This window comes from Mustelus asterias, chromosome 18 (genome assembly GCF_964213995.1).
Source record: "Mustelus asterias chromosome 18, sMusAst1.hap1.1, whole genome shotgun sequence".
NCBI lineage: Eukaryota > Metazoa > Chordata > Chondrichthyes > Carcharhiniformes > Triakidae > Mustelus > Mustelus asterias.
The window spans coordinates 57,813,261-57,826,294 of record NC_135818.1 but is presented as its reverse complement, the minus strand read 5'-3'; the positions used below and the strand labels follow the sequence as shown (position 1 = coordinate 57,826,294).

Genomic DNA, 13,034 nt, shown 5'->3' with positions numbered 1-13,034 from the left:
TCGCTTTCCATCTTGTTTCACCTCCCTCCCCCACCCCACAATGACCAACTGCCACATTCCTACACTTCCAACACTCTGCACCAGTATTCCTCCATTTACACATTCCAATCTCTGAATGGACGCTCTCAGCTCAATTCCTAGCCCTCATCATCACCATTTACATTCCCTTTGTCCTTTTGACTCTGCCATTCCTATCAATTACAGCGCCCCACCGCCCCACCCTCACAGTATAAATCTTGTCCTATTTTGTTTGTCTTCAGCTCTGATGAAGGGTCACCCAGACTCAAAATGTTGGCTCTTTCTCTCTCCACAGATACTGTAAGACCTGCTGGAATGTTCCAGCATTTTCTGATTTTGTTTCAGATTTCAGCATATGTAGTATTTTGCTTTTGTTCTAGGAAGAAATTAGTTCAGTGGGGTAGGAACAAGCTGACACGATGGGCCTACCCCAACCTTGCCACAATTTTACGCCAGGGCATCGAAGGCCTAGGCTAGCCCACCCAACCTTGTCCCAGTTGAAGCCCTTAAGTGGGCAATTCTTGATCACTTAAGGACCACTCCTGTGAATTCAGGAATAGGGAGTGGAGTGGGGGATTTGGGGGGGGAGGGGGGGGGGGTGGTCGGTATTCCAAAAGGTGACCCTGCTTAGATCTCAGGCAGGAAAGGAAGGAGGGTTGACACCATTAGCCATCTCCTTTTAACATTGGACCCCACCAAATAGGACTGGTCTCTGCAGGGCCTTCCTCCCTGCTGGCCTTTCCATAAACACCTTCAGCCCCTTCTGCCCACTCCCCTGGGGCTCACCGCCCCTCCATGCCCTGAGAACCCCCAGAACACCTCTGGTGTTGGACTCCCAGGGTGTAGATTTTGGGGAGTACTTGCAGTTCCAGTCCTGTCCACCACAATGTCTGGTGCTGCAAGGCTAGGGAGCTACTGGACAATCAGATTGGTTGGCAACTCTGAGGTGGGACTTAATACTTGTTGGAGCACTAAATGGCTACAGGACAGGCAGTATCATCAGGGCTGTTTTCCCTGGTGACCCTTCCGATAGCAGGAAGGGAAACCCCCACATTCTAGAAATCCTGGCCCAAATGTTCCTGGTTCAGATATTCTCCAATAGCAATAATATAATAGGGTGTCATCTTTAATTGAGGGTGATACTGGCCTGGAGTTTCATCCTTGAGGTGGGTCTGCCCACCTCTGGAGAAAGTGCCCACAAAGGGTGTGAGCTGGAGTCAGGTCAGCTAACCCATGAGGAAGTTTGGAGGGAGCCCTAGGGGTTGCCGGGTGTGGCAGTGGGCTATTAAAAAATCTGCCTTTGTGCCATGTTGCAGTTAAAATGAAAACACAAAGACTCTCCAGCCCTCACCCCTCACTCTCCAAAAACATCCCATGCCCCATTAATGCCACCTCATGTACTCCAATCATTCCTCATGGCCCCTCAAGCCCCCATTCCAATCTCTGCCTTTCCACCCAGCCCCTCATGTCCCCATGTCATGCTCTGTACCTCCACGCACTCCCTACGATCCCTGATGCCAATCTATGGAACATCCATGCCTATTGATCCACTATACACAATTCATTGTGTGGACAAACATTGTGAAATTGATAGCAGAGATCAGAAAGCTTGATCATGTCAATCAGACGATGATTTCTTGAGAGCACAAGTACGTTAATGATTATCTGGACCCTCAGCCATGCCTTATTATGTATGCTTTATTAAGTATGCCTCATTATACTTTGCCCACTTAAGGACTTCAATTGGTGTCCAATTAGGAATGCTGCCCATGAGCCTTCTCATCCCAGCCATAATCAGACGGAAGTTAGCACCTTCTCACCCAATTAAATGCCATACCTTCTCCACCCCCCACCCTCACCTTCAAACTCACATCCAAGGGGTCATTAAATTCCACCCAGTGGGTATCTGGATTAGTCCTTCCCTTCTTATTTCTTAATTGCCATGACAGAGCCACTGTTACTATCTTTATAGCAATAAATACATCTGAAGTTCAGGGTGTTAATCTAGCAATGCACCATCATCAATAATAACAAGTGCAAAGGGATGAGATGATCATTGTAACTTTATATCAGGTTTCAAAGTTTAAAGTTTATATGTTAGTGTCACAAGTAGGCTTACATTAATACTGCAATGAAGTCACTGTGAAAATCCCCTAGTCGCCACACTCAGGCACAAGTTCGGGTACACTGAGGGAGAATTTAGCATGGCCAACGCACCTAACCAGCACGTCTTTTGGATTGTGGGAGGAAACCGGAGCACCAGGAGGAAACCCAAGCAGACACGGGGAGAACATGCAGACTCCACACAGACAGTGGGCCCGATTTTACCATTTTCATTCTAAGTGCTGAATCTGGGTGCAATTCAGATCCGACTTGGAAATCTGCTTTCAGGCACCTCCATACGCACTTAGCCTGAAAAAAAAATCACAATTCTGAATTGCGCTGTGGGTGGGGATTGGCGCACCCGAAACGATCAGAGCTCTGAACTGCGCATGTGCAGTGAGGAAAAAAATTTGAAAATCGCACCGCTGTCACATCGCTCCTGGGCTGCACAAAGTGGATAAAGTGGCTCGGGAGTGATGGCCCCCACAGATATCACCCCAAACCCTACAACATAACTGTCCCCCTTATCCACCACCTCCCCCCCCCGCCACTACCCAGACCAATCGCGATCCTCTGCCCCCTTTCCCCCGCACCAGTCACCCGCAGAGTGGCAGCAGACCCCCCTGACCCTGACCCCCCCCCCAACCAGAGATCCATCTGGCCTCCCTCCCAGTATATTTCATATACTCACAGCCAAGTACTTTGACAGTTTCACTCATTAAGTGCACGTGCACTATTATAGCTGTGGAATCCCTTCTCTCTGCTGCCTGTGCTTGCAAAATCCACCCAGGTACATGTCCAGGCCTTTATTGAGGTTGTGTAATGAAACATTTAACTGCGTGTACAAATAACCGTTGCTTGATTCAACAACCTTTGGAATTGTGTTTAGCAACAGCCGATGTTTAGCAACAGCCAACTTGCAGTAAATTCTAAGAGCTGCATTTCCAAGTTTAGAAGATAATTTGGGAAATGGTAATAAGATCATTTCTACCTCTTCTGAACTTGCTCATGTAGCGGAAAAAAACAACATTCCTGACAAGTGAAATATAATCTAAGTAATATTTATAACAGGAATGATCAGAATTAGAAGTGTGATGGAATAGAATTAACTCCCCCCCGCGCACCAGAGAATGATATCCCCCCCAACCCCACCAGACAACGATCGGGCCTCCCTCTTCCCTCCCCCCCCCCACCACCCCCCACCAGAGATGCATCTGACCCACCTCCTCCTCCCTCCCCCCCACCAGAGAATGATTGGGCCTGCCTCCCCTCCACCCGCCCCACCAGACAACGAGCTGGCCTTCCTCACCCCATCCACCAGAGATACAACTGACCTGCCCCCCTGCCCCCCCCCCCGCACCAGACAACGATCTGGCCTCCCTCCTCCCTCCCCCCCCCCCCCCCCATTCACCAGAGATACATCTGACCTGCCTCCACCTCTCCCCCGCACCCCCCCACCAGAAAATGATCGGGCCTCCCTCACCACTCCCCCCTCCCCCCTCTCCCCCCACCACCAATCTGAGTTAGAGAGCCGTTGGAAGCACTGAACGTACCTCTTCAGCATCTGGAGAGTCTGAAACAGACCTTTGCCGAACAGGTCTGTTTCGCGCCGAATCTGGACATGCGAACGCGCTGGTAAAGGGGGAAATGCTGGTAAAGTTGGACGGGCAGTTCATTAATTCAATTGAAATGCATGCAAATGCATTTAAATCGCCGTGGCGCCCATTTCGGGCGCGATTCGGATCACGGGCATTTTCGGGCCTTGGTAAAGTGGGCATCTGCGCGGACGCGGATCGCATTAATGGCCTCATGCCCAACTTTACCATGTTACGCAATGGTAAAATCGGGCCCAGTGACCCAAACCGGGAATCAAACCTGGGCCTCTGGCGCTGTAAGGCAGCAGTGCTAACCCCTGTGCCACCGTGCCGGGTAGCTATAAATCACTTGAGGCACCTGTTGCATTTCATTACCTCACCAATATATACTGATTACTGTTCTGCCACCACACTCGTAGCATTTCTTCTTTAACGTATCTAATAGGAGAATTGTTTTTGTTTTTCACTTAACCAGGGATCTGAAGCTACATATCTAGAGTCTGCACTCCCTGAAATAGCTGAAATCATCCGACTAAAAGACGTCAATGCAATTATAATGGAAGTTGCTGCACTCTTTCAAGACTTCCCAGATGTTGGGTAAGAACAGTTCGAAAAGTATTTCCACACATCTCATGATGTTTCGTGAAGGAAAGTGACCCATTAGAAATTTACTTTTGCTTTTAAAAGTGTCCAAGTTTCATTCTGTTCACACATGTAGGGAAGATGTTTAAAGGTTTTTAAGTATTCTTTGCGGTATTTAAATTTCAATATCTGCATAGATCATTTTGATAAGACCTTTCCATATTTTGAAAGTTGTACAAACACAAGCATGTAAGGACAGAGATGCTTTTGTGTTTAACAAATGCAATGTTGTTATAATATTTTTTGGAATATTTTAGGTTCATAGTAAATGGAGCAAAACATAACATCAGGAAAGCACAGTTCTTAGAAGTTAAAAGCTGTTATGCATTACACTGTAGTATTAAATAACCTAACTCAAACAGCATTTTAAAGCAGTTTTCAATTAAACCTTATGTGAAAGTTAAAGATGCAATAACACTGATTGGAGAGTAGTTCTGTAACGGAAAATCATCTTCCAAACGAATCCAAGCATTGCCAAATGTCTGAGAAAACATGCAACCTTTCTGGAAATGGGAGCAATTGGAAGCAGCAAAGCCAAGGCAAACATTTTCATTACGAAACTGAATTCTAATTGTTCTTAAGAAATGTTTGTGGCATTGAACAAAAGAACAAAGAACAATACAGCACAGGAACAGGCCCTTCGGCCCTCCAGGCCTGCGCTGCTCATGTGCCCACTAGACCATTCATTTGTATCCCTCTATTCCCAGTCTGTTCATGTGGCTATCTAGATAAGTCTTAAACGATCCCAGCGTGTCCGCCTCAATCACCTTGCTTGGGAGTGCATTCCAGGCCCCCACCACCCTCTGTGTAAAATACATCCCCCTAACATCTGTGTTGAACCTTGCCCCCCTCACCTTGAACCTGTGACCCCTTGTGTTCGTCACCTCCGACCTGGGAAAAAGCTTCCCACTGTTCACCCTATCTATGCCCTTCATAATTTTATACACTTCTATTAGGTCGCCCCCTCATCCTCCATCTTTCCAGGGAGAACATCCCCAGTTTGCCCAATCTCTCCTCATAGCTAAGACCCTCCATACCAGGCAACATCCTGGTAAACCTTTTCTGTACTCTCTCCAAAGCCTCCACATCCTTCTGGTAGTGTGGTGACCAGAACTGGACGCAGTATTCCAAATGTGGCCTAACCAACGTTCTATACAGCCACAACATCATATGCCAACTTTTATATTCTATGCCCCGTCCAATAAAGGCAAGCATGCCATATGCCTTCTTCACCACCCTCTCCACCTGTGCTGCCACCTTTAAGGATCTGTGGACTTGTACACCCAGGTCCCTCTGTGTGTCTATACTCCTGATGGTTCTGCCATTTATTGTATAGCTCCCCCTTACATTAGATCTACTGAAATGCATCACTTCGCATTTATCTGAATTAAATTCCATCTGCCATTTCTCTGCCCAATGTTCCAGCCTATCTATATCCTGCTGTATTCTCTGACAATGTTCATCACTATCCGCAACTCCAGCAATCTTCGTGTCGTCTGCAAACTTACTGATCACAGCAGTTACATCTTCCTCCAAATTATTTATATATATATCACAAACAGCAGAGGTCCCAGTACAGAGCTGTGCGGAACTCCACTAGTCACAGACCTCCAACCGGAAAAAGACCCCTCCACTGCTACCCTCTGTCTTCTATGGCTAAGCCAGTTCTCCACCCATCTAGCTAGCTCACCTTTTATCCCGTGAGATTTAACCTTTTGCACCAGCCTGCCATGAGGGACCTTGTCAAACGCTTTACGAAAATCCATATAGACGACATCCACGGCCCTTCCCTCGTCAATCATTTTTGTCACCTCCTCAAAAAACTCAACCAAATTTGTGAGGCATGACCTCCCTCATACAAAACCATGCTGCCTATCGCTAATGAGATTTTTCAGTTCTAAATTCGCATATATCCTATCTCTAAGAAACTTCTCCAACAATTTCCCGACCACGGACGTCAAGCTCACTGGCCTATAATTACCCGGGTCAACCTTGATCATAGAATAGAATCATAGAATCATACAGCGCAGAAACCTTCCTCTTTACAGGCACATGCCTGTCCTGCACTCCTATCAACTGCTCCTTAAAAGACTCCCACATGCCAGATGTGGATTTACCCTCGAACAGCCTCTCCCAATCAACAGCCACCAAATCCTGCCTAATCCAGCTGTAGTTAGCCTTCCCCCAATTCAGCACCTTACCCATAGGACAACACTCACCTTTTTCCATTACTATCCTACAGTTTACAGAATTGTGGTCACTATTTGCCACATGTTCCCCCACTGAAACTTTGATGACCTGACCGGGCTCATTCCCCAGTACTAGGTCCAGTATAGCCCCCTCTCTAGTTGGACTGTCAACATATTGTTCCAAAGAACCTTCCTGTATGCATTTTATAAATTCTTTCCCGTCCAGGCCCCCAGCCCTAAGCGATTTTCAGTCTATGTGAGGGAAATTAAAGTCTCCCACTACAACAACCCTATTTTTTCTGCACCTGTCCAGAATCTCCTTACATATCCATTCCTCAACTTCCTGTGGGCTGTTGGGAGGCCTGTAGTATACCCCCAGCATAGTGACTGCGCCCTTCCTGTTTCTGAGCTCCACCCACAGTGACTTGTTACCTGACCCTTCCAAATTGTTCACCCTCTGTACTGCTGTAATATGCTCCCTAACCAGCATTGCTACTCCCCCACCTCTCCCAGCCCCTCCTCTGTCTCGCCTAAAACACTTATACCCCGGAATATTCAGCTGCCAGTCCTGTCCTTTTAACCAAGTCTCCGTCACTGCAACCACATCCAAGTTCCGCGCAAGCATTAAGGCTCTAAGCTCGTCTGTCTTGCCCGTGACGCTCCTTGCATTGAAGCAGATGCACTCCAGACCTCCAGGCCCAGTGAGGTCATCCTCCCCCAGAATGCTCTTCCTCTTCGATAGCCTCGTCTTGGCCCCAACCTCGTCCCCAGCCTCTATGCTTATTGACCTATTGTTCTGATCCCCACCCCCCCTGCCACATTAGTTTAAACCCACCCGAACCACACTAGCAAAACTCCCAGCTAGGATATTCGTGCCCCTCCAGTTTAGGTGTAACCCGTCCTTCTTGTACAGGTGCCATCCTCTCTTGAAGACTTCCCAGTGATCCACGAATTTGAAACCCACCCACCTGCACCAGTCCTTTAGCCACGCGTTCAGCTGTACAATCTCCCTGTTCCTAGCCTCACTAGCTTGTGGCACTGGGAGTAGTCCAGAGATCGCTACCCATTGTGAGGGAGTTGAGTGTGTGGACTGATCATGCAACCAAGAAAACCCCTACAATGGCTGTAGTATATTGGCAATGAAAAGAAATCTCTGGGAAATGGCTGACGTATAATAGGCAATGATTCTTTTTAGTATGCAGATAACCTGTATGATGTAATTCTCTAGAATAACTTCACAAAGTTTATTTCCCTTTCAAACACAGCAGGACAGCATAAAATAAAGGGTACACTTTCCAAGGGGGGTGCAGGGGCAGGGGCACCTGGGTTTATATGTGTTTAAATCATTGACAGTGGCAGGACAGTGTGAGAGCACAGTTGATAAAGCATACAGCATCCTGGGCTTTATTATTAGGGGCATAGAATATAAGAGCAAGTAAGTTATGTAAAATGTGTATAGAACACTGGTTCAGCCTCAACTGGAATATTGCATCCAGTTCTGTCTGCCACACTTTAGGAAAGATTTGAAGACATTAGAGAGGGTGCAGAAAAGATTCACTAGAATGGTTCCAGGGATGAGGAACTTGCATTACAAAGATAGATTGGAAAAATATCTGTTTTCCTTGGAGCAATGATGTGGAGATGCCGGTGTTGGACGGGGGTGGGCACAGTAAGAAGTCTAACAGGTTTATTTGGTAGCACGAGCTTTCGGAGCACTGCTCCTTCCTCAGGTGAGCAAGGTTGAGAGATTTGGTATTCAAAATCTAGACAAAGTAGATAGGGAAAAAATGTTCCCATTGGTGTCAGGGTCAAGAACAAGAGGGCACAAATAAGGTAATTGGCAAAAGAAGCAATATTGACATGAGGAAAAACCTCTTCACACAGATAGTAATTAGGATGTGGAATGCACTGCCTGAATGTGTGGTGGAGGCAGGTTCAATTGAGGCATTTAAAGGGGAATTGGATTGTTATTGTAAAAGGAAGAATGTGCAGGGCTATGGGGAGAAGGCAGGAGAGTGACAGATGATAAAATGCTCCTATGGAGAGCTGGCATAGACATGATGGGCTGAATGACCTCCTTCAGTCCTGCAACAATTCTGTGATTCTATAAAAACTTTGCCTGGAACTGCTATTGATGTACAGTCCTACACTTTGCATTGTATCTCCTGACTCGATAGTGATGATGGAATGAGTGCTCTGCTGGCACAGATTCTAGACAAACACTCTGCTGAGTCCTCCATAAATGGAGTAAATATGGACTTTCCACATTTACACAACTACGATGCATCACTTACCACAGTTATAGACCTTCTGACCCCAGCCCATTCTCTGGGTGAGGATATTTTGTATATTTGAAACTGGCTCTGCAGCCTCTGTGAGGGAGTCTGCCCGGAGGTGACATTAAATGAATGCTTCAAGTATGGATTACTGGTGACCTTGGAAACTTGCTGAGCGTGTAGCTGGCAGTCCTGTGGCAGGATTCAAACTGACAGCATCATAATTTTAATTCTAAATAAACTGCTGCAATCAATTGCATAAAGAGTTATTATGCAATCAAATGCATACTTCAATAACCTTAAAGAAATTGTATTAATTAGAACAAAAGTTGCTAAAATCACCTGTGATATTGGTCAACTCAAGTTTCTGCCCCCAGTCTGCATGCAGCCAGTGGTGTTCCTAAAAAGCAGCTGATGTTATTGATCCCCATCATCTGCTGGTATAGACACTTCCAGAGCATAATATTAAACTTGCCACACACCAGTGTCCAAAACATCCAAAGTGTTGAGAATTCTGATTAATGTTAATGCAGAAAACAGGCATCACTGATTAAGATTTTATTGGATAATTTCTTTCCAGAATTGTTATTAGCTAAGCTAGCAATTCACGCTTGCATGCAGATATCCACTGACCAGTGTGCCTGGAGAGAATAATTATTCTAAAGTTAAAGTAAAGTTTATTTATTAGTCACAAGTAAGGCTTTCATTAACACTGCAATGAAGTTACTGTGAAATTCCCCTAGTCGCCACACTCCGGTGCCTGTTTGGGTCAATACGCCTAACCCCTGCACGTCTTTCAAACTGTGGGAGGAAACCGGAGCACCCGGAGGAAACCCACACAGACACGGGGAGAATGTGCAAACTCCGCACAGACAGTGACCCAAGCCGGGAATCGAACCCGGGTCCCTGGCGCTATGAGACAGCAGTGCTCTTCACTTTTATGTAGCTGCAAGCATAGTTCTGTTACAGTAGAACTCTTTTGAAACATTCAGCCCTCATCCAACTTTCCACTCTCTGCAGGAAAGAACACATCAAAACCATCTTACACATGAAAGTCAATGTGAAAAAATCAGACGAAAAGAAGATTCTGAATATTCTCAACACTCCGATGAACAATGAGGACTCTTCCGCGAACAGGAAACTCTTTTCCAACTCTACCCTTCTTAAAGCTATCTAGAAATCAACTCATCATTGGGAAACAATGCAGCAAAAGAATGATTTTTCTTTAGTCAACATTGAGCACATCAAAGCCAGATGTAGCACTGTCAAATGGTAACTGTACGACTGTAGAACTTTTCCTTTTCCCACGCACCAGCCACCCTTTGGCTGATTGCCTAATTAGAAAGAAAGCACTTGCATTTTATGGAACACCTATCATGTTCTCAGCTTGTCCAAAAGAACTTTACCGCTGTTAGAAATTGCTGACTACATTGTCACAGAATGACCATGATGTAACATGTATTATGAATGCTAGTGTCAGCCTGACTTTATCTCGGGGGCGGGGGGAGAGTAAATTCATGGGACAGCAAGGTTTAGAGTTGTACATTAGGATTCAGATGGCGTGTGGTAGACAAAGGTAAGTCCATTGGCATTCTAGTGTTTGTTCAGATCCTGTTGCTGTCGTGACACCTTTACTTATTCAGATTCAATGGCAGCAGTAGAGGGTCATGATCAAATTATGTTGGTGGATTCTGCTCTCTGGTAGAGGGAGGAGTAATCTGTTTGCGGGAAACAGATAGAGGAAGCAGGCTGATGTGAAATAGAACACCAGACTGCAGCAACATGAGTCTCTGCTCTGGCCTGAAGGTCACACTATAAGAGGTTCAATTTCTTATGGCCAATATTTGCACAGAATGGAAGTTCGTTCTGAAAATGTTATGAAGACAATACACTTGTTTTAAATTTGCTCTTGGGATGTGAGCGCTATTGGCAAGATCAACATATATTGCTCATCCATTATGGCCCTTGAACTGAGTGGCTTCCTCAGCCATTACAGTGGGCAGTTAAGAGTCAATGATGTTGCCAGAGTTCTGGATTCACATGCAGGCCAGACTGGGTAAGGACAGCAGATTTCTTCCCCTGAAGGACATTCGTGAACAATCTGGTAGTTTCATGATTCTTATTAATGAGACTAGCATTTTTATTCTAGATTTATTTGAGTTTAAATTACCCCAATTGCCGTGGTTAGATTTGAACACATCCCTTCAGAGCACTCGTCGAGGCCTCTGAATTACAAGTCCAGTAACATTACCGCTATGTCAGCATCCCCTAAACGGGAGCTTACATTTTCTTTATGTATAGAAGTGAAGCTGTGTTGAATGAATGAATGATGATTGTAGCTGGTACTCGGTGGTCTCTAGCTCTGCAATAAAGCAGCTCAACGATTCACACCTGGCTTCATCTTATGCTATTATTGTGGCCTCACTGAACACTGAGCATGCATCTATTGCAAATCTACCCTAATATGTAACCACTACCCATGGGTTATTCTTTGAAATGGAGCTATTGTTGTTAAGTAGGGAAACTCAGCAGTCACCTTGAAGTGCCAGCCACTTTGGCCTGAATGTTCTTGTCCACTGGAATGAGATTTTAAACAGCATACAATTTACAACTTCTATCCCATTATCTTATTCTGGATTTGAACCTGGAGGTGAAAGGTGACTGTTACCACTGTACCAAATGTTCAATAGTTTACAAAATTATAATTTCAGAACGGTTTTCTTTGACTCCAGATGGTCCTGATGCACATTCTGAGTGTATTTTTAACTCTCAGAATCCCAACATCAACAGAGAATTCTGTGCCCAAGATTCAGCCTTTACTTTAAGGTCTTACTTGATATAATATGAGGTATAACAGTCACAAAAAGTTAAAATTTCTCAAGCAATCAATGCTGGACTTTCGGAATTTTGTTTTAATTGGATGGAAAGTGAAACATTTTGATGTGGGTGGATACATAAGGCTGATAGCACACAGAAAGTATTTTAACGGGCGGAATTTTCCTGTCCAGCCACCGTGGGAATAGTAGTGGGGCCAGACAGAAAATTTGGTGGGCCATTCAAAGGTCTGTTGATCTTTGGGCAGGAATTTCTGGTCTTAGGGAGTGCGTGGCTGGAAAATCTCGCCCATTTTCACAATTTGGATGAAACCGGAAAATCTTGCCCGAGGTCAATGGACCTTTCCGTGGTCCACCCTCCGCCCGGTACGATTCCCGTGGCGGGCAGAACGGAAAATTCACCCACTGCCTCTTCATTACATTTTAAGCCAATAACATTCTTTGGAAACAGTAGCCTAGAAATTATACTTGACAATACTAGAGAGTGAACTGTGAACACTTTTATTGGGCATTCTCCATCCAGTATTGTAACAGAGGCCGAATGGATTTGTGCTTATATCAAAATACCAGGGCAAGAGAGCCAAATCAACATGGTAAGCATTTGTTGATATTGCAAATAGTTACTTTTAGGCTATTCTATTTAAAACTTGTGTTTAATAGACACAATATTCAACATTGGAACAATTACATTTTAATACTTAGTCATCAGCTGAGGGCATTAAACAATTTCAATGTTCGAAATCATGTTAATTTTCTTCAAAAGCCATTCTGGTGCATTATCTAGGTACTGCTGCATACATATATCAGCCCAGTATTTTACAGAATTAAAAAATGTTTGCATAGTTTTACAATATATCTAAAAATGAAATGAGCCACGTAATGTACTTACAATTACAAAAAGTATTATGACTGTTATTGCTACTCCTATGTTTCTATGTTAAATACAAATGCACTATGTAATTATATAAGTCTGTGTCCTAATATGACTTTTGCAGTATTTTTTAAAATCTGCATTTTTGTTTATGAATGTACATACAAAACAATTTGTGTTTTATAACAATTTTATGCATTATTCTTTGTTGGAGGCAGTGACGTAATTGAGGTTTACTCGCATAATCACTGGCTTTAGTCTGGTGCTTCACAAATAAAAAGTACAATTGTTATTTGCCTTCTTATTGTTTGCGTTTTCTAAAACAATGATCTCTGAGCAGACACTCTATATAACACAATTTCTGGCTTGCAAGTCTGACATATTCCCTTTTCTCCTATGAAAAATATATTAATTTTAATGCATTATAACAAACCCATGGGTTGACAATGTTTAGTGTAATACAATCTCTTCAAGATCTGATTAATTTGGATGCGGGATTTCTGCTC

At 44.5% G+C, this 13,034-nt stretch overlaps 1 protein-coding gene across 4 annotated transcripts in view; it reads left to right on the top strand.

Moving 5' to 3' along the window:
- The window catches only part of LOC144507177 (tumor necrosis factor alpha-induced protein 2-like), a 41,798-nt gene extending 28,978 nt beyond the window's left edge, over nucleotides 1-12,820 (top strand). For all 4 annotated transcript variants that reach the window (XM_078234026.1, XM_078234028.1, XM_078234027.1 and 1 more), the window contains exons 12-13: nucleotides 4,192-4,313; nucleotides 9,844-12,820. In XM_078234026.1, coding sequence (XP_078090152.1) covers nucleotides 4,192-4,313; nucleotides 9,844-10,000 — 279 coding nt within the window. In that variant the 3' untranslated portion in view covers nucleotides 10,001-12,820. The remainder of the gene's footprint in view (nucleotides 1-4,191; nucleotides 4,314-9,843) is intronic.
- The last annotated feature ends 214 nt before the right edge of the window (nucleotides 12,821-13,034 follow it).